The sequence below is a fragment of the Oncorhynchus gorbuscha genome, linkage group LG10 (genome assembly GCF_021184085.1).
Source record: "Oncorhynchus gorbuscha isolate QuinsamMale2020 ecotype Even-year linkage group LG10, OgorEven_v1.0, whole genome shotgun sequence".
Classification (NCBI taxonomy): domain Eukaryota; kingdom Metazoa; phylum Chordata; class Actinopteri; order Salmoniformes; family Salmonidae; genus Oncorhynchus; species Oncorhynchus gorbuscha.
This window is the reverse complement of record NC_060182.1, coordinates 91,226,782-91,249,850: the sequence shown is the minus strand read 5'-3', so window position 1 is coordinate 91,249,850 and position 23,069 is coordinate 91,226,782. Positions and strand designations below refer to the sequence as shown.

The 23,069-nt window shown below is 43.1% G+C and overlaps 1 protein-coding gene and 1 pseudogene across 3 annotated transcripts in view; one reads left to right on the top strand and one right to left on the bottom strand.

Moving 5' to 3' along the window:
* Positions 1-23,069, top strand: part of LOC124046732 (neurexin-3a-like) — a 707,599-nt gene that overhangs the window by 266,082 nt on the left and 418,448 nt on the right. For all 3 annotated transcript variants that reach the window (XM_046367446.1, XM_046367444.1, XM_046367445.1), the window contains 6 exons: positions 889-915; positions 5,507-5,626; positions 6,161-6,281; positions 6,956-7,216; positions 15,648-15,838; positions 17,822-17,995. In XM_046367446.1, the coding sequence (XP_046223402.1) occupies positions 889-915; positions 5,507-5,626; positions 6,161-6,281; positions 6,956-7,216; positions 15,648-15,838; positions 17,822-17,995 (894 nt within the window). The remainder of the gene's footprint in view (positions 1-888; positions 916-5,506; positions 5,627-6,160; positions 6,282-6,955; positions 7,217-15,647; positions 15,839-17,821; positions 17,996-23,069) is intronic.
* On the bottom strand, positions 21,086-23,066 carry LOC124046741 (annotated as a pseudogene).

The following is a 23,069-nucleotide window of genomic DNA, read 5'->3' as shown; positions in this document are numbered from 1 at the left end:
AGGATCCCAAAGGCCACCTCAAAATGGCAGCCCTATAAACCTGTACAACAGGCAGGAATCTGTTGTCAGTGAAGGAGTCAATTGTCTTTCACTAATCAATTCACCTTTTGATATTGATATTCACTATCTCAAATTGCAAATATGATTTTTGTTTGCTATGTACTTCCAGTGTCAATTCTAACAGCATTTCACTGGGTTTCAAAGATCCGTGGCTCCATAATGAAAATCTAACACCACCTTTTTGCTAATATCAGACATATGATTTTAATAGTCTGTTTAGTCAACAGGTTGGTGTGAAGGCTTTGGAGTTGTAGACTTTGAGCTTAAAAATAAAAGAAACTCCTCCAAAATGAAAGTCTGTGCTGGGATGAAGAATCTATGTGGTTGGTCAAATAAAAGCGGCCATTTTCAAAATGTTGACAGCCAGTGTCCTTGTTATGCATCTTTAAATAAATTACATGTGTATAATCTAAGTGTTATAGTAGTGGTGACAGAACTCAGTGAATTTCATGACTGTAACAAGTGCTGCAAAAGTGCTATGTACATTTTACCACACAACACACAACTAATGACCATATAAAGCCATAACTATTTTTGTATATGGACCAAGAATTTGACATTTGTGAACATATTAAATCGACCGAGTACATTACTAGTTTTACAATCATATTGCAACTGGAGTCAAACTTGTACAATTCAAGCCAGCAATTTGTAATGTAAGCTAACAGTCTAACACCTAAGAATGTATAGAGACCCCTCCCCTTTTACAAAATGGCCGCCTCTCTGCATGTGGACGTCCCCGGAAGGGTGGAATTCTTGTTGTTGGATGTCTGCAGCTATAACCTTGAAGGATGCAATTTCATCTGTCATTTATTCTTCCCCATCTAGACTGTGTCAGGATAAACTGTACTTCCAGTAAGTTAACACTCAAGTTTCATTTTTCTCTTGTATTATGATACTCTGCTGTTTAAAGGAATGTGTTATTTGAAGTTTGTCTTTTTCATAGTGTTGATTGGAGAATGGCTAATGGGTGTGTCTGTCTGTTCAACTGGTCAGACCATCAGTAGACTATTGACAACACAAACATCCAAACTAGAAACAGACAAGGTGGTGATTTGTTAATCTCTTTAGGTTTTGGGGTTTTATTTAAGGCCATATTTTCTTAAATAAAACATTTCATGTTATAGGGTCCTGTGACAGATTGTTTTGAATGAATGTATTTTAGTCATAAGTAGTTTCACTGTAATAAAAGTTTGGTTTAAAAAAATGTTAAACAATATGCTTTCCCTGTTTAGAGACTTATAATTATATTACCCTTTTTATAATCTCTATATGTTTTCTTTTAAATGGCAGATAGGTTATTTAGCATTTTGTTTTTTTTGTCGCAAAGTTGAGATGAAGAAATCACCACCTATTACTTAACTAAATGTAAAACAAAATGGTTACATGCAAACAAAGCTCCATCATTGGAGAACAATGGAGAACACCTGTTTAGTAGAAGTAACCCCATTATACAACATGACAACGAGATACAGTCTATAGAGACGTTATTCATACAGTGTAGGTGCTATCCATGTGAAATGCCACAATTCAAGAGTCCATGGTTACTGTAGGATTTGTGTTAGATTGTTAAGTTGGTGAGATTTGTTTGCATCTAAATGTTTTAGCCTCTAAATCTGAGCTTCGATTTGACATTAGAATAGGGATTTTGGGTCTTAGTACAGTCAACAATAACTGCTTTTACTCGTGATTAGGGCTCGGAAACCTTCAGTGTACAGGATGTGTGTGTATGTGTGTGTGTGTGTGAGTGACAGATATGATTCATATTATTCTATTGACCATTAATGTCGGACGATATGGGCCTCTGACCAATGTATTTGTATCACTGTTTAATCTATTGAAAATAATATATATAAGATGAAGAAAAAATGATTGGAAAATAAATAAGTTCTTCACTGTCGCGCCCACTATCCTCAAACTCCCTGTCATAAATCAACCAAGGCGCAGCGTGCTTGTAGTTCCACAACTTTTAATGAATAAAGTGAAATAACCAAAAAACAAACAGGTTAACAGCAAAGACCGTGACGCAACCGAGGTACACACACACACACACACGCACACGCGCACGCACACACACACACACACACACACACACACACACACACACACACACACACACACACACACACACACACACACACACACACACACACACACACACACACACACACACACACACACACACACACACACACACACGTACACATACACACGTACACACGTACACACACACACACACACACACACACACACACACACACACACACACACACACACACACACACACACACACACACACACACACACACACACGTGTGTACACACACACACACTCACGTGTGTACACACACACACACACTCACGTGTGTACACACACACACACACAGAAAAATAATTACCCACAAAACACAGGTGGGGAAAAGGGTACCTAAGTATGGTTCTCAATTAGCGACAACGATTGACAGCTGCCTCTGATTGGGAACCATACCAGGCCAAACACATAGAAATAGAAAACATAGAAAAAAACACATAGAATGCCCACCCCAACTCACGCCCTGACCAAACCAAAATAGAGACATGAAAAAGGAACTAAGGTCAGGATGTGAAATTCACAGGATTTGATTTTACGCGTATTATTCATTAGTAGCTCTTTACTGGGCTATAGACCCATCTTTCCTTGACGCGTTACACCAAGTAAACCTATACTGTTAGGTTGAAGTGTCATGGTAGGGAGTTGGGTGTCGTGACAAACAATGGATGTTATGCCCAAATGCGGTGCTAAGAGTGTCCAACTCTATGGTAACGTTAACTTTACAGCCTTTTAGTGAAGCCAGCAACATCTGGCGTGTTATATTCAGTCTTTGTGAAGGATGTTCCTCTATGTCATTCAAATGTTTTTTGAGGAGACGCTAAAAAAACATTGCCGGTTACAAAGCTACGTTCTGATGTATTGGTTCATTGTCACTTCAGAGAGACTGGTCCAAATTCACGTTTCGGCCGATGACCACCCACATTTCCATGATGAGTGCTGGCCGAGAATTATGGATATACTGACAAGATTCATGTCTCTCTGCCCTGACAATTGGAGTCATTGTCCACATAGCACCACAGCGGGCTGCCTAGCTCCCGCCTATCCTTTCTTTGGATTGGTGGATGCATCTCATTATTGGAATATTAAAAAAAAAAAGTAATTGATGAGGGTGGGTGACTTCACTCGCCTGTATTCAATGGAAAGAAATGCTATGCTACTAGCCTCATTCCATGAATATGCATAGCCATCTCGAGACAACTCCGATATAAAGTATATCGGTACACTCCTAACAACCTAAGCATTATGATACTTATATTTGATCAAATAAACCTCATGTAGCAAATTAGGCACCCATTTTTTGGTCGACCAAATTTGACACTCTCTCATTGACTTCCATATAAACTCCTTGCTTGGTGGGCAAAACAATGAAAAAATGCCAACTGCTGGAGGGAGATAGATTTTCTGGAAATGTAGGCCTCTCTCTTCCTCTCTAGCTAGCCAGCTAACTAGCTGTGTGAGAGTACTTGATGCCGTTCACTGAAAAATAGTGCTATCAGGGATCCTTGGGACGTTCCTATGCTAACCTGAACCTAACCCGAACCGTAACCTAACCGTAACCTAACCGTAACCTAACCCGAACCTAACTTTAACCTAACCGTAACCTAACCCGAACCTAACTGTAACCTAACCGTAACCTAACTCGAACCTAACGTAACCTAACCCGAACCTAACCGTAACCTAACCGTAACCTAACCCGAACCTAACCCGAACCTAACCGTAACCTAACGCAAACCTAACCGTAACCTAACCGTAACCTAACCGTAACCTAACCCGAACCTAACCGTAACCTAACCGTAACCTAACCCGAACCATTTGTACGGACGTCCTAACTATCCTACTATATTTCTCCTTTCAAGTGACAGAATTCAGTGGCTACAGCCCTACAATCAATGAAAACACAGCTAAATACCTTGAACATGTGTCCTATGTAGTTTATTTCCAAATGGTTAGCATGAGGTAGCTGATTCTTCAGAGCCTAGGCCCCAACAAATTGCTGGAATCATTGCAGTTTATCATCCCTCTTACTAGACACAGTTTTTTTTCTAAAAATATACAGTCTTTCTGGTGTTCCTAAATTCTTGAATTAATGTTCTTTCCTCAAATGTAAGAAATCAGCTTTCTTAGAATCTTTGTGGGGCTGTTTTAAAGCACAATACATTCAGAAAATGAATATATATATTTTTTCCTTACAGCTATAATTATACAAATATTGGCAGATATATCGGTTAACAGTGAATATTTTTTACTCTAATATCGGAATCGGATCCCAAAGTCCCATATCGGTCAGGCTCTACCTATAATGTCTGGAGCTAATTAATCAAGGAAATAGCTATGGCATTTCAGGACAAACAACAGATAACATCAGGCTGGTCTCAAATAGCCTTTGTTATTAAAGAGCCATACAGTAAAGTATGTCTTAGTTATGAGGAATATTACGTGCTTTAGTGAAAATAATGTGAAGACTAAAATAGACTAAAATAATGACCATACCCCACCAATACTGGACCCAATATCTGCAGCTTGCAAAACAAAAAAAATCAAGGTTTTAACACTGCCAACTGACAGCAAAAGGAAACAAGAAACTGTCCAAATCAATACAGCATCCCTCCAGGGGCTCTGTGCTCGTCTGCTTCTATCTGGCATACTCTGTTTGTGCTGACTTCAAATGAACAGCACACACACACATGACAGGGTGAGAACACACACACACACACACACACACACACACACACACACACACACACACACACACACACACACACACACACACACACACACACACACACACACACACACACACACACACACACACACACACACACACACACACACACACACACACACACACACACACACACACACACACACAGATTTGGAATAATGGAAGGGATTTCGAGTCGCTATGATGAGTAAAAGCTGAGTAATTGTTGCATTGACTGCAGTGTTTTTCTGCTCAATACATATTTAAAATCGTACATTTTCGCAATCAAGGTGCTAGTCCAGTGTGCAGTCATGATTGAAGAAATATTGTTTTAGAAGAAAAGTATTTCGTTGTTGCTTTTTAAAACAGTACCTGAACTATGTCTTTCCTAAATATAAACCAAACCTTTGCTTTCCACAGTATGCAATTTTAAAAGTGACGAAAAATAAGATGCTCAAATGATCCCAAATGTAAATGAATCAGAAGATAAGTCAGTTTACCCTGCTTCTTTGTGTGGTTATAAATAAGCTCATTATATCGCCTCCTCTATTGAAAAAGGCCCAATGTAACAGCCCCTTATGGGAAAGTGGAAAGCAAAGGTTTGGTTGGTGATGCAGGATGACTTTAACTTTGTGACCAACCATCGTTCTCAGGCAAGGGACCCGAGACCCTGTATGCTGGGCAAAAACTCAATGACAATGAGTGGCATACGGTGCGTGTGGTCCGCCGGGGAAAAACCTACACGCTCACGGTGGACGATGACATAGCAGAAGGTATTATATCATCTACAGTCTGAGAGAAACAAGGGGTCCACTTCATTTCAACTCCAGTCAATTCAGAAAGTTAAGCAGATTCCAATTCCAAATTCACCTAATTGAAAAGCATGGAAGAGAATTGGAAGTTCAATCTACTTCCTGAATTGAAATGGAAGTGACCCCAAACCTGGAGAAACAGTCCCTCATGTGCCACTGATTGTAATGGTGACATGTAAAGGTGTTCTGGCACAGTTTAAGGATGACATGAATTACAACATTTGCTAATTAAGATGAACTATCCTTTCAGTGTTTTCTTATGCTATTTTTAATAATTATTTGAGAATGGTGACTATAAACTGTTGACATCAATTAATAGGCCTGAATTGTTCTTTCTGAAGTTAATTCATTTGTAGTATTATGTTGTATTGAACCATATTGTACTGGCCAATATTCGCCAGCTATTTAAATTCAGCCCTTTGTGTTAGTATCAGACGGTGTTTCTTTTTCTTTTCTATCTTGTTTTCTTTCTTTCCACTCCATCCTCTACTCCAGGCCAGATGGCGGGCGATCACACCCGTTTGGAGTTCCACAACATCGAGACGGGAATCATGACGGAGAGGCGCTTCGTCTCGACCATCCCCTCTAGCTTCATTGGACACCTACAGAGTCTCAGGTTCTTCTTTGCCCATATTCTTTGTTATATTCTTTGTTATATACTTTGTTATATACTTTAACACATACTCTGTTATATACTTTGTTTTATACTTTGTCATATACTTTGTCATATTTGTTTTAAATATTTATTTTCCACCATAATTTGCAAATAAATTCATAAAAAATCTTACAATGTGATTTTCAGGATTTTTGTTTCTCATTTTGGCTGTCATAGTTGAAGTGTACCTATGATGAAAATGACAGGCCTCTCTCATCTTTTTAAGTGGGAGAACTTGCACAATTGGTGGCTGACTAAATACTTTTTTTGCCCCACTGTACGTTGTTATATTCTTTGTTCTATACTTTGTTGTATTATTTCTGCTAAATAATGTTAGAATCTTTATTTCATCCAGAAAGACACAACAGTTTACAAACGCTTTACATGGAAATGCAAGAAGATTTGAATGTGACAACTCTGCCATCCGATGGAATATGTTCACGTTGTTGAAATGATATCTGTTCTGGATAAAGCCTATCTAAATCATGTCGCATGGCTGTTATGTTTGACTTCAGCAGGTGTTGTTGATAACTTTGTCCCTAGCGAACGACAGGGACCTTCCTGTGAACAAGATAGGGGTTTCTCTGTTTACATGCATCAGATAATATATTTATTCCCCACTCTACTTACTCCAGGTTCAACGGTATGCTGTATATAGATCTCTGTAAGAACGGAGACATCGACTTCTGTGAGCTCAACGCCCGCTTTGGCATGCGCTCCATCATCGCTGACCCCGTGACCTTCAAGTCTAAGAGCAGCTACCTGAGCCTGGCCACCCTGCAGGCCTACACCACCATGCACCTCTTCTTTCAGTTCAAAACCACCTCGCCCGACGGATTCATACTGTTCAACAGTGGAGACGGCAACGACTTCATCGCTGTGGAGCTGGTTAAAGGGTGAGTGGGATCCCGCCTGGTGTTAGACTTTCCTTTTGTTCTGGCACCACTATGAAAGACAATAGGTACACAGGGATGGTATCAAAGAAGCATATTGTCACCACAGTAAGTGACTTTAACGAATACAGAAGTTGGATCTTAATTTGACCCATTTTGCCGCAGGAGGAAAATAATCCGCCGGCAGGAGAATTTGAATGCCTGAAGAGATATGTAGAATCACCATGAGTGTCAACTGGAAGAGGTGTTTGAATTCAATGCAGTACCATACCTACATTGTACCTTAGACTGCAGGGCCACTGGGCGCCAGTTCAAGTCGCTTATGTAGGATATGTGTAGGCTAAGTGCAGGCCACAGTGTCTTGTGTAAATGCATATGTGGACTTTAATAAATTGACATTTAGGGGTTAGATGTGTTTCTCGTTAGGGAATTTTTTATTTTATTTTTATCAGTTGTTTTATTTCATATGCAAATTAAATCTAATTTTATTTGTCGCATGCACAGAATACAGTTCAAGAAATAGAGTTATGAAAATATTGACTAAATAAACTAAAGTAAAAAATGAAATAAAAGTAACACAATAAAATTAAATAACAATAATAAGGCTAAAGGGGATACCGATACCGGGTCAATGTTTTATTTATTTATTTATTTATTTAATTTAACCTTTATTTAACCAGGTAGGCAAGTTGAGAACAAGTTCTCATTTACAATTGTGACCTGGCCAAGATAAAGCAAAGCAGTTTGACAGATACAACGACACAGAGTTACACATGGAGTAAAACAAACATACAGTCAATAATACAGTATAAACAAGTCTATATACGAGGTGAGCAAATGAGGTGAGAAGGCAGGTAAAGGCAAAAAAAGACCATGGTGGCAAAGCACATACAATATAGCAAGTAAAACACTGGAATGGTAGTTTTGCAGTGGAAGAAAGTGCAAATGTGAGGAGGTACACGTTAGTCGAGGAAGTGTAAAAACAAGGGGTTTCTTGACAGTCTTGACTTGGGTGACTAAAGTCTTTGACAATTTTTTGTGCCTTCCAATAGGCAGTATAAATGGAAAGATGGGCCTCAGGGCCTGTATTGGTCCAGTGGCTGACCCCGGCACATATATGAGCAGGAGTCAACCCCACTGCCCTTTGACCCCTGCCTGCCAGTATCTCCCCCCACCTAGGCACTACCTCCCCTATCTTTCCCTACCTCCCCCTATCTTACCCTACATCCACTATCTTTCCCTAACTCCCCAATCGTACCCTACATCCACTATCTTTCCCTAACTCCCTTATCTTTCCCTACCTCCCCCTATCTTTCCCTACCTCCCCTATCTTTCCCTACCTCCCCCAATCTTACCCTACATTCTCCTATCTTTCCCTACCTCCCCTATCTTTCCCTACCTCCCCTATCTTTCCCTACCTCCCCCTATCTTTCCTTAACTCCCCCTATTTTTCCCTACCTCCCCTTTCTATCCCTACCTCACCCTAACTTTCCTTATATTTCCCTACCTCTCCCTATTGTTCTGTACCTCCCCCTATCTTTCCTTAACTCCCCCTATTTTTCCCTACCTCACCCTAACTTTCCTTATATTTCCCTCCCTCTCACTAACTTTCCCTATCTCTCCCTACCTGCCGCTATCTCTCCTACCTCCCCTATCTTTCCCTATCTTCCCCTAACTCCCCCTATCTTTCCCTACCTCTCCTATCTTTCCATACCTCCCTTATCTATCCCTTCCTCACCTATCTTTCCCTTCCTTTCCCTACCTCCCCTATCATTCCCTTCCTCCCCTATCTTTCACTACCACCCATATCTTTCCGTTTATTTGCCTACTTCCCCCTACATTTCCCTACCTCCCCCTATCTGTCCGTACCTCATCCTATCTTTCCTTCTTCCCCTTATCTTTCCCTACCTCCCCAATCTTTCCCTTCATCCTCCTATCTTTCGTTATCTTTACCTACCTCCCCAAACTTTCCCTACCTCCCCCTAACTTTCCCTACCTTTCCGTACCTCCCCTAACTTTCCCTACCTCCCCCTAACTTTCCCTACCTCCCCTAACTTTCCCTACCTCCCCCTAACTTTCCCTACATCCCCCTAACTTTCCCTTACCTCCCCTAACTTTCCCTTACCTCCCCCTAACTTTCCCTACCTCCCCTAACTTTCCCTACCTCCCCCTAACTTTCCCTACCTCCCCCTAACTTTCCCTACCTCCCCCTACCTTTCCCTACCTCCCCCTAACTTTCCCTACCTCCCCCTACCTTTCCCTACCTCCCCATACCTTTCCCTACCCCCCTACCTTTCCCTACCTCCCCCTACCTTTCCCTACCTCCCCTACCTTTCCCTACCTCCCCCTACCTTTCCCTACCTCCCCCTACCTTTCCCTACCTCCTACTATCTTTTCTTACCTTCCCCTTATCTTTCTCTTCCTCCCCTACCTCCCCTATCTTTCCCTTCCTCCCCTACCTCCCCTATCTTTCCCTTCCTCCCCTACCTCCCATATCTTTCCCTTCCTCCCCTATCTTTCCCTTCCTCCCCTACCTCCCCTTATCTTTCCCTTCCTTCCCTACCTCCCCTATCTTTCCCTTCCTCCCCTACCTCCCCTTATCTTTCCCTTCCTCCCCTACCTCCCCTATCTTTCCCTTCCTCCCCTACCTCCCCATATCTTTCCCTTCCTCCCCTTATCTTTTCCTACCTCCCGATCTTTCCCTACCTCTCCCTACCTAACCCGATCTTTCCCTACCTCCCCGATCTTTCCCTACCTCTCCCTGTCTTTCCCTACCTCCCCCTATCTTTCCTTACCTCCCCCTACTTTTCCCTACCACTCCCTATTTTCCCTACCTCCCTCTATCTTTCCCTACCTCCCCTATCTGTCCCTACCTCCTCCTATCTTTCCTTACCTCCCCTATCTTTCCTACTGTTCCCTTCCTCCCCTACCTCCCCTATCTTTCCCTTCCTCCCCTATCTTTCCTTACCTCCCCCTTATCTTTCCCTACCCCCTATTTTTCATTTTATTTCCCTACATCCCCTACCTTTCCCTACCTCACCCTCTTTCCCTTCATCCTCCTATCTTTCCTTACCTCCCCCTATCTTTCCTTACCTCCCCCTATTTTTCCCTACCTCCCACTATTTTCCCTACCTCCCCTTACCTCCCCCTATTTTTCCCTACCTCCCCTATTTTTCCCTACCTCCCCCTAGTTTTCCCTACCTCCTCCTTTCTTTCCTTCCACCCCTATCTTTCCCTTCCTACCCTACCTCCCTTATCTTTCCCTTCCTCCTCCTATCTTTCACTACCCCTGCTATTTTGCCTTTTATTTCCCTACATCCCATATCTTTCCCTACCTCCCCCTGTCTTTCCCTACATCCCCTATCTTTCCCTACCTCACCCTATCTTTCCTACCTCCCCTACCTCCCCTATCTTTCCTACCTCCCCTATCTTTCCTACCTCCCCTATCTTTCCTACCTCCCCTACCTCCCCTATCTTTCCCTTCCTCCCCTTATCTTTTCCTACCTCCCCTTATCTTTCCCTACCTCCCCCTATCTTTCCATATCTTTCCCTACCCCCTAACTTTTCCTACCGACCCCTATCTTTCCATACCTCCCCTATCTTTCCCTTCCTCACCTATCTTTCCTTTCCTTTCCCTACCTCCCCTATCCTTCCCTTCCTACCCTACCTGCCATATCTTTCCTTTTATTTGCCTACCTCCCCTATCCTTCCCTTCCTACCCTACCTCCCATATCTTTCCTTTCCCTACCTCCCCTATCCTTCCCTTCCTACCCTACCTCCCATATCTTTCCTTTCCCTACCTCCCCTATCCTTCCCTTCCTACCCTACCTCCCATATCTTTCCTTTCCCTACCTCCCCTATCCTTCCCTATCTCCCATATCTTTCCTTTCCCTACCTCCCCTATCCTTCCCTTCCTACCCTACCTCCCATATCTTTCCTTTTATTTGCCTACCTCCCCTATCATTCCCTTCCTACCCTACCTCCCATATCTTTCCTTTTATTTGCCTACCTCCCCATATCTTTCCATTCCCATTTTTCAATAATATATAGGCTACTGTTGATCTCTTTTTGGGGTGGTTTTTGGCCTTTAAAATCGGAGTCGTTCTCTTTCATGCTCCATTCTCAATTTCATCTTGTCTTTACATGTGATATTATAGGCCTGTATATGTGATTAGTTTTGAAAGGCTACATTAGACTATAGTTTTAGGTGTCGCCTACTGTAAGGCTGTATTTCAGATACATTTGTATGTTGTAGTGGACACTATCATCTATCGTGTTATTAAAGTTATTATTACTATAAAAAACAACTGTTGTTGATGTTTTCTGGATGTATTTCAGATACATTTGTTTGTACATTTTAATGTTACGGTTAAAATACATATAGGCCTATTGCAGTAGTAAGACAGTTATTCATATTCTGTTAGTGCTTTTAGCGTTTCAGCAAGCGAGAGAGGGAGGATGATTTTCATAAGCTGTCACTGTTCTGAATGACTCGACTGCCCCCCCGACATCTGTATCTGTAGGATCCGACATCTGTATCTCTAGATAAATTACTTTTAACTACAATGGATAAATGTAACCATTTTGACATATTCTAATCGTTGACCAACCACTCCACTCACAGAGGCCAAGATGCCTAGAGGTGATCTCCCCTGCTGCACCACCCCTGTCGGTACCACAGCTGTTCTATTCAGTGACCAGGGTAACCTTTACATTTACATTTAAGTCATTTAGCAGACGCTCTTATCCAGAGCGACTTACAAATTGGTGCATTCACCTTATGACATCCAGTGGGACAGTCACTTAACAATAGTGCATCTAAAACTTAGGGGGGGTGGGGTGAGAGGGATTACTTAACCTATCCTAGGTATTCCTTAAAGAGGTGGGGTTTCAGGTGTCTCCGGAAGGTGGTGATTGACTCCGCTGTCCTGGCGTCGTGAGGGAGTTTGTTCCACCATTGGGGGGCCAGGGCAGCGAACAGTTTTGACTGGGCTGAGCGGGAGCTGTACTTCCTCAGTGGTAGGGAGGCGAGCAGGCCAGAGGTGGATGAACGCAGTGCCCTTGTTTGGGTGTAGGGCCTGATCAGAGCCTGGAGGTACTGAGGTGCCGTTCCCCTCACAGCTCCGTAGGCAAGCACCATGGTCTTGTAGCGGATGCGAGCTTCAACTGGAAGCCAGTGGAGAGAACGGAGGAGCGGGGTGACGTGAGAGAACTTGGGAAGGTTGAACACCAGACGGGCTGCGGCGTTCTGGATGAGTTGAAGGGGTTTAATGGCACAGGCAGGGAGCCCAGCCAACAGCGAGTTGCAGTAATCCAGACGGGAGATGACAAGTGCCTGGATTAGGACCTGCGCCGCTTCCTGTGTGAGGCAGGGTCGTACTCTGCGGATGTTGTAGAGCATGAACCTACAGGAACGGGCCACCGCCTTGATGTTAGTTGAGAACGACAGGGTGTTGTCCAGGATCACGCCAAGGTTCTTGGCGCTCTGGGAGGAGGACACAATGGAGTTGTCAACCGTGATGGCGAGATCATGGAACGGGCAGTCCTTCCCCGGGAGGAAGAGCAGCTCTGTCTTGCCGAGGTTCAGCTTGAGGTGGTGATCCGTCATCCACACTGATATGTCTGCCAGACATGCAGAGATGCGATTCGCCACCTGGTCATCAGAAGGGGAAAGGAGAAGATTAATTGTGTGTCGTCTGCATAGCAATGATAAGAGAGACCATGTGAGGTTATGACAGAGCCAAGTGACTTGGTGTATAGCGAGAATAGGAGAGGGCCAAGAACAGAGCCCTGGGGGACACCAGTGGTGAGAGCGCGTGGTGAGGAGACAGATTCTCGCCACGCCACCTGGTAGGAGCGACCTGTCAGGTAGGACGCAATCCAAGCGTGGGCCGCGCCGGAGATGCCCAACTCGGAGAGGGTGGAGAGGAGGATCTGATGGTTCACAGTATCGAAGGCAGCCGATAGATCTAGAAGGATGAGAGCAGAGGAGAGAGAGTTAGCTTTAGCAGTGCGGAGCGCCTCCGTGATACAGAGGAGAGCAGTCTCAGTTGAATGACTAGTCTTGAAACCTGACTGATTTGGATCAAGAAGGTCATTCAGAGAGAGATAGCGGGAGAGCTGGCCAAGGACGGCACGTTCAAGAGTTTTGGAGAGAAAAGAAAGAAGGGATACTGGTCTGTAATTGTTGACATCGGAGGGATCGAGTGTAGGTTTTTTCAGAAGGGGTGCAACTCTCGCTCTCTTGAAGACGGAAGGGACGTAGCCAACGGTCAGGGATGAGTTGATGAGCGAGGTGAGGTAAGGGAGAAGGTCTCCGGAAATGGTCTGGAGAAGAGAGGAGGGGATAGGGTCAAGCGGGCAGGTTGTTGGGCGGCCGGCCGTCACAAGACGCGAGATTTCATCTGGAGAGAGAGGGGAGAAAGAGGTCAGAGCACAGGGTAGGGCAGTGTGAGCAGAACCAGCGGTGTCGTTTGACTTAGCAAACGAGGATCGGATGTCGTCGACCTTCTTTTCAAAATGGTTGACGAAGTCATCTGCAGAGAGGGAGGAGGGGGAGGGGGCGGAGGATTCAGGAGGGAGGAGAAGGTGGCAAAGAGCTTCCTAGGGTTAGAGGCAGATGCTTGGAATTTAGCGTGGTAGAAAGTGGCTTTAGCAGCAGAGACAGAGGAGGAAAATGTAGAGAGGAGGGAGTGAAAGGATGCCAGGTCCGCAGGGAGGCGAGTTTTCCTCCATTTCCGCTCGGCTGCCCGGAGCCCTGTTCTGTGAGCTCGCAATGAGTCATCGAGCCACGGAGCGGGAGGGGAGGACCGAGCCGGCCTGGAGGATAGGGGACATAGAGAGTCAAGGGATGCAGAGAGGGAGGAGAGGAGGGTTGAGGAGGCAGAATCAGGAGATAGGTGGGAGAAGGTTTGAGCGGAGGGAAGAGATGATAGGATGGAAGAGGAGAGAGTAGCGGGGGAGAGAGAGCGAAGGTTGGGACGGCGCGATACCATCCGAGTAGGGGCAGTGTGGGAGGTGTTGGATGAGAGCGAGAGGGAAAAGGATACAAGGCAGTGGTCGGAGACTTGGAGGGGAGTTGCAATGAGGTTAGTGGAAGAACAGCATCTAGTCAAGATGAGGTCGAGCGTATTGCCTGCCTTGTGAGTAGGGGGAAGGTGAGAGGGTGAGGTCAAAAGAGGAGAGGAGTGGAAAGAAGGAGGCAGAGAGGAAAGAGTCAAAGGTAGACGTGGGGAGGTTAAAGTCGCCCAGAACTGTGAGAGGTGAGCCGTCCTCAGGAAAGGAGCTTATCAAGGCATCAAGCTCATTGATGAACTCTCCGAGGGAACCTGGAGGGCGATAAATGATAAGGATGTTAAGCTTGAAAGGGCTAGTAACTGTGACAGCATGGAATTCAAAGGAGGCGATAGACAGATGGGTAAGGGGAGAAAGAGAGAATGACCACTTGGGAGAGATGAGGATCCCGGTGCCACCACCCCGCTGACCAGACGCTCTCGGGGTGTGCGAGAACACGTGGGCGGACGAAGAGAGAGCAGTAGGAGTAGCAGTGTTGTCTGTGGTGATCCATGTTTCCGTCAGTGCCAAGAAGTCGAGGGACTGGAGGGAGGCATAGGCTGAGATGAACTCTGCCTTGTTGACCGCAGATTGGCAGTTCCAGAGGCTACCGGAGACCTGGAACTCCACGTGGGTCGTGCGCGCTGGGACCACCAGAGTAGGGTGGCCGCGGCCACGCGGTGAGGAGCGTTTGTATGGTCTGTGCAGAGAGGAGAGAACAGGGATAAACAGACACATAGTTGACAGGCTACAGAAGAGGCTACGCTAATGCAAAGGAGATTGGAATGACAAGTGGACTACACGTCTCGAATGTTCAGAAAGTTAAGCTACGTAGCAAGAATCTTATTGACTAAAATGATTAAAATTATACAGTACTGCTGAAGTAGGCCAGCTGGCAGTGGGTGCGTTGTTGACACTACACTAATCAAGTCGTTCCGTTGAGTGTAATAGTTTCTGCAGTGTTGCTATTCGGGGCTAGCAGGCTAGCTAGCAGTGTTGTTTACGTTACGTTGCGTTAAAAGAACGACAATAGATGGCTAGCGAACCTAGAAAATCGCTCTAGACTACACAATTATCTTTGATACAAAGACGGCTATGTAGCTAGCTAAGTAGCTAGCTACGATCAAACAAATCAAACCGTTGTACTGTAATGAAATGAAGTGAAAATGTGATACAACCTGTGAATGCGACCGGGTAGTTGAGTTCTATACAGAAGACGTTGGCTAGCGTTGGCTAGCTGTTGGCTAGCTAGCAGAGTCACCTACGTTAAGGACGACAAATAGCTGGCTAGCTAACCTCGGTAAATTAAGATAATCACTCTAAGACTACACACTCTAAACCTAAACAACACAATTATACCTCCCTCTTTCACCTCCCTCAGGTACATCCACTATGTGTTTGATCTTGGCAATGGGCCCAACGTCATCAAGGGCAACAGCGACCGGGCTCTCCATGACAACCAGTGGCACAATGTGGTCATCACTCGTGACAACAGCAACATTCACACTCTGAAGGTGGACGCCAAGGCAACCAGTCAGGTGGTCAACGGAGCCAAGAACCTCGACCTGAAAGGTAGAGTATATAACAGAGGGAGTTTATTGACCTGACAGGTAGACTATATAACAGAGGGAGTTTATTGACCTGACAGGTAGACTATATAACAGAGGTAGTTCAGTGACCTGACAGGTAGAGTATATAACAGAGGGAGTTTATTGACCTGAAAGGTAGACTACATAAGAGGGAGTTTATTGACCTGAAAGGTAGACTATATAACAGAGGGAGTTTATTGACCTGACAGGTAGAGTATATAAGAGGGAGTTTATTGACCTGACAGGTAGACTACATAAGAGGGAGTTTATTGACCTGACAGGTAGACTACATAAAAGGGAGTTTATTGACCTGACAGGTAGACTATATAACAGAGGGAGTTTATTGACCTGACAGGTAGAGTATATAAGAGGGAGTTTATTGACCTGACAGATAGACTACATAAGAGGGAGTTTATTGACCTGACAGGTAGACTACATAAGAGGGAGTTTATTGACCTGACAGGTAGACTATATAACAGAGGGAGTTTATTGACCTGACAGGTAGAGTATATAACAGAGGGAGTTTATTGACCTGACAGGTAGAGTATATAACAGAGGGTGTTTATTGACCTGACAGGTAGAGTATATAACAGAGGGTGTTTATTGACCTGACAGGTAGACTATATAACAGAGGGTGTTTATTGACCTGACAGGTAGACTATATAACAGAGGGAGTTTATTGACCTGACAGGTAGAGTATATAACAGAGGGTGTTTATTGACCTGACAGGTAGAGTATATAACAGAGGGAGTTTATTGACCTGACAGGTAGACTATATAACAGAGGGAGTTTATTGACCTGACAGGTAGAGTATATAACAGAGGGTGTTTATTGACCTGACAGGTAGAGTATATAACAGAGGGAGTTTATTGACCTGACAGGTAGACTATATAACAGAGGGTGTTTATTGACCTGACAGGTAGAGTATATAACAGAGGGTGTTTATTGACCTGACAGGTAGACTATATAACAGAGGGAGTTTATTGACCTGACAGGTAGAGTATATAACAGAGGGAGTTTATTCACCTGACAGGTAGAGATTGATTGTGACTAATCTTGCCTGAGACCTGAATATCCAGGTCCTAGAGCTACGGCTTTAGTGGACTATTCTGGTTTTGAGTTTTTTAAATTAGATTTTTTTCCATCCACATTTATTTACAGATACAGGACTATAAAACATTTATTTACAGATACAGGACTATAAAACATTTATTTACAGATACAGGACTATAAAACATTTATTTACAGATACAGGACTATAAAACATTTATTTACAGATACAGGACTATAAAACATTTATTTACAGATACAGGACTATAAAACATTTATTTACAGATACAGGACTATAAAACATTTATTTACAGATACAGGACTATAAAACATTTATTTACAGATACAGGACTATAAAACATTTATTTACAGATACAGGACTATAAAACATTTATTTACAGATACAGGACTATAAAACATTTATTTACAGATACAGGACTATAAAACATTTATTTACAGATACAGGACTATAAAACATTTATTTACAGATACAGGACTATAAAACATTTATTTACAGATACAGGACTATAAAACATTTATTTACAGATACAGGACTATAAAACATTTATTTACAGATACAGGACTATAAAACATTTATTTACAGATACAGGACTATAAAACATTTATTTACAGATACAGGACTATAAAACATTTATTTACAGATACAGGACTATAAAACATTTATTTACAGATACAGGACTATAAAACATTTATTTACAGATACAGGACTATAAAACATTTATTTACAGATACAGGACTATAAAACATTTATTTACAGATACAGGACTATAAAACATTTATTTACAGATACAGGACTATAAAACATTTATTTGACCACCAGAACAGTCAAATAAAGTACTTATTGATGAAGCTAGACTGTCAGTACATGTCGGTGTCCGTGTCCTCCTCCCTCCAGGTGACCTGTTTATCGCTGGGCTGGGCCCTGGTATGTATGGTAGCCTGCCCAAGCTGGTGGCATCCAGGGACGGTTTCCAGGGCTGCCTGGCCTCAGTGGACCTCAATGGCCGCCTCCCTGACCTTCTCCAGGACGCTCTGTTCCGCAGCGGGCAGATCGAGCGCGGATGCGAAGGTACGCCCTCCCTCAAAACCATGTCCGACTCAGACTTTAGCTCAAACTCAAACTACAAGGACAGTTCAGGCAGCCCATTCTTTCTCCTTTTCTCCAACAATACCTTCACCTACCTCGTTCCTTACCCTCCCCCGTCCATCCTACTAACCCTTCTGGTCATCTCACTCACCATCCTATGGGACCAATCACAGCTGGTTGTGATACAGCCTGGAATCGTACCAGGATCTGTAGTGACACTTCCAGCACTTAGATGCAGTGCCTTAGATAGTATTTATTCATCCTAAATTATAAAGTAAAGAGTTGGGACATCTGATCTATGGTGAGGGACAACTTCAACCTTGAGCTCCAATCCCATGGTTTTGGCTAGATGGAGTACAGCTATGGTCAGAACTGATTTAACGCAGCAGGATAGGAGAATTAACGCAGCAGGTTAGGAGAATTAACGCAGCAGGTTAGGAGAATTAACGCAGCAGGTTAGGAGAATTAACGCAGCAGGTTAGGAGAATTAACGTAGCAGGTTAGGAGAATTAATGCAGCAGGATAGGAGAATTAACGCAGCAGGTTAGGAGAATTAACGCAGCAGGATAGGAGAATTAACGCAGCAGGTTAGGAGAATTAACGCAGCAGGTTAGGAGAATTAACGCAGCAGGATAGGAGAATTAACGCAGCAGGTTAGGAGAATTAACGCAGCAGGTTAGGAGAATTAGGTTAAGGTTAGGAAAGGAGTTACGGTTTGGGTTATCTAAAATGCTACAGTTGACCCCGATGCGACACAAACATGCAGCTTTTGGTCCGTAGCTGTACTCCAACTAGCCACAACCCAGACCCAGCTCTTATCAGCCACATTGGTCGCACGTTTATGATGTCATTTCAGCACAGCACAAAGCAGCGCTACAGTATCAAAACTATTGGTGTTTTAGGAGCTCATCATTATTCATAATTACAGTCATGTTTCAGAACGACATAACATACATCTTTAAAAGATCTGGGCAGCTGGCACAGGAGTGTTTCTGTAGGTACATCACAGGGAGCTACCAGTATACTAAACATGTTATTGTATGGGCATATACCATAATTGTTATGAGTTTTAATTAGTATTTTGTTCTGTATAATAAGTACTTATCATAAATACAATTAGCTATATGTTGATATAACATAGTATATGCCCCAGATAATAGAAATAGAATCACAGCTATTCTTACCAAGCAACAATACAACTACATATTTTTTATTTAGCTAGGCAAGACAGTTAAGGACAAATTCTTATTTACAATGACAGCCTACCAGGAGAACAGTGGGTTTGAAATGGCCTTGTTCAGAAAAAAACAGATTTTTAAAAAACTTTCTCAGCTCGGGGATTCAATCCAGCAACCTTTGCGGTTACTGGCCCAACTCTCTAACCACGGCTACCTACCGCCCCGACTATAGAGAATAAGAATTGTAACATCTATATGTGGAGACATATGAAAGCTCCAGTCAGAAACGATACAAGAGCTTGTAGGCGTTGTGTACGCAAAACTAAATGTCCGTAGGTTTCCGTTAGACACTAAACTATCTCAAATATTCTGTGTACATCAGTTAAGTGAGACGACGGCCTGTTGAAATATTTTTACACTATAGCATCAAATATCATTCCAATTAACAATTATTGCTCCAACACTCTTGGCTCTTCACCTTGATCGTTTAAAAGTTGTTTGTTAATCTAGTTTTTGCTCAGTTTTCATTGATCATGTACATGTTGTTTCTTTGTTCTGCTTTCAATTTTAACATCTCCTTTGTGAATTTGTTTATTTTTTGTTTTCTTATTTGGAAATTACCATATCCGAGAGCCACACAATGGTGCAATATAAACCTAATATACCTTGACATTATGACTATTGTGGAGTATATCAATCTATATTGTCACGAACCGGCTCAAAGCCTGTAACAAAGGGAGACAACGTGGAGATAAGGAGTAGCAAAATATGTATTTATTAACTAAAGCAACTAAGTATAATATACAATGGTGTGTGTAATCAGTAATCAGTAGTGTAAGTGAGTGTTTTGCATGAATGTGATAATGCAGGGTGATGAAAGGTGCCAAAGCAAACAAACAAAAGGCCACCAAGAACCACAACACAATCTACAACGGGTGTCTGCATGGAGAGAGTCTCCTCCATGAATGTGGAAGAGGTCTATTTATCCTGGGAGACACCTGGCCCAGGTGTTTCCCATGTAGCTGACGACCCTCTCAACTCCGCCCACCGGCATCCTAATAAGGAAACAAGAACAAAGACAGAATACGGCAGACAGAGTGGGAGGGTCGTCACAGTATCTATCTTCCCCCTCATTACAGATTACAGTATAAACACCATGATGTATGTGTGACATGCCAGTTATACCACATTCATATAATTTCTTATTGTTTGTCATTTTGTTTGTCTGTGAGTGGTTATGAGAATGTATGTTCACATTTATTTATTTTTGCTCAAATATTTGCCAATGTATGAATTGAACTGTCCAGACTAATGGCTGCCTAGTTCGTTGAGCACACAGTGGGACAACAGACAGAGTAGCGTAATCAAAAATAAATGATTTTATTAACAGTATTGTAGGCCCACAGTGATGACAATATTTACGAATTTACAGTCCAGGGGCCTGTTGCACAAAACTAGGATAAGGGATTAAGCCAGGATATCTTGGTGATCCTGGCTCAATTGATCCGTAATCCGGTTGCACTAAAGATGGATAGGGGGCAGGAGGATATGTTATGGTATAAATTACCATGGAGATTTATTCTGTGGAGTTAGCCTGCTCCAGACCAGGCTAAATTCCAGGATCTATTTAATCTCATCTCTAATGTCAGTCAGCAGTCACCACAAATGGAAACCAATAGTTATTTCACTGCTCACTATACATTGTTATCACATATAACTAGACCCACTGTCATTATTTAAACGTTTGTGATCATTAATTTCAATGATTTTGGATAAAAAATGATTTTTAGATGTTGCTATCATTAGATAATTTACAGTTTCCCATAGACTATATATAAAATGATAGAATATTAGGGCCACAGAGGGAAAAAAAAGAAGTCATAATATTGTAACCAGTTGTTTTAAAGGAGGACAGTTGTTAAAATGACAGATGCGGGGCATTTCGTGAAATTGTACTTCAGTATGGTTTCATAAACAAAGACATGCTGATGTGCCAGAATATTAAGTATCACATTGTCATAAGTATCAAAACTGTAAAAACAATATGTAGCTTTTCTGCAGAAAGAACCAGCCTCATAAATGTATGACTTTATCCTTTTTCTTCAGTGTGGCCCTAGTACTCTGTCATATAAACAAATACACATTCCATATGAATATAAAAACACAATGTGTAACATTATGTTCCTTTATTGAATAAGGACAAAACAAAGCAGGTAAACCATCAGCTCCTTTCGAAACTGAAGTCAAAGTGACTCTACAAGATGGAAAGCACAGAATCCAAGCATATTATACAAAATGATACATACACATTCAAAGGTCTGTATATAACACACCCTGCATGTCTGCACACTAAAATAAATGCAGGACAAATCCATACACATCAACTGAACAGACAAATGAATGGATGCAGTAGCCTCCCTGCAGCTTTGTATTACACACAGTATACCGCACAAACATCATAAGAGGCCAAATTCGTAAAAAAACGAACCCAAAAAAAACCAAATTCCTCTGCCACCGCAGGACATATTTAACCAAAATTGAAAGCACACATACTAACTAAAATAATTCAACACATATTGGTCCCTCAGCAGCCGACCACTGTCGTCATCAGGGAAGATTGCCGGATTGTCCCAGTCCATGGCTGGTGGCACTCTGGGGGCCCTCTCCTTCCTCAGGCAGGCCACATTGTGGAGGACGGCACAAGCCACAGTAATATCACATGCCCTAACAGGGCTGACCCTTAATTTGTGAAGGCAGTGAAAGCGTGCCTTCAGGAGGCCAAAGGTCATTTCAACTCTGGCCCTGGTCCTGGCATGGGCATGGTTGTAGGCCTGCTGTGCTTCCTGGGGGTCTGTGAAAGGTGTCAGGAGAAAAGGCTGGCAGCCATACCCCCTGTCTCCCAGCAACACACCAGAGAATTCACCTGTCAACACAAAATCTCATCATTACTACCTCATAAACACAGTGATATTCTTGACACAGCCATGATGGTTATAAATAGGGGTTGTGTGGCTTACCTTGTGATAGGCACTGATAGATTTCAGAGGCCCGAAAGATTCTGGAGTCATGGACTGAGCCAGGCCATTTTGCCACAACATTGCTGATCACACAGTCAGCATTGCAGACCATCTGAAATCATAAGATGAGGAATATTACACCAATCAATGCACATCACTGGCAATGCAGAGTGTTCGTCAATGGACAATATCAAAAAGTTATGTTCACCTGAACATTAATGCTGTGAAAGGATTTCCTATTCACAAAATCGGCCTCATGGGCACCTGAGGGGGCTTTTATCCTTATGTGTGTGCAGTCCACTGCACCAATGACATTGGGGAAACCTGTCACACAAAGTAATGAGTATCCTACTATGTGTTAACAGTTGTCCTGTAATTTGTAGATCCTCTTACCTGCAATCCTATAGAACTCCTCTTTGATGTCACAGGGAAGGAGATGAAGACATCTGCTAATGCTTTGATAGCCAGACACACACTCCTTATTGTGCGGCAAATTGTGGCCTTGTTCAGCTGTTCTGCATCCCCCACTGAGTACAGGAAGGCTCCACTAGCAAAAAAGCGCAAGGCCACACAAACCATTTGCTCCACACTCAGTGCATGGGTCCGTGCAGTGCGGTGCTTAATCCTGGGACCCAGTAGTCTGCATAGATACCTGATGCCATCTGCAGAAAACCTGTATCTTTCATATAGATGGTCGTCAGGGAAGGCCAGTGGGTCCAACCGGTCCCTGAAGACCCTTTCTCGCCTGAAGGCTCTCCTCAGCACAAGTGCTTCTTCATCCACCACATCTCGCACGAATGGGCATGCCATTGTCAGAGCAGAAAGGAACACACAATTTTGGGCCTTCATATAGGCTAGTGG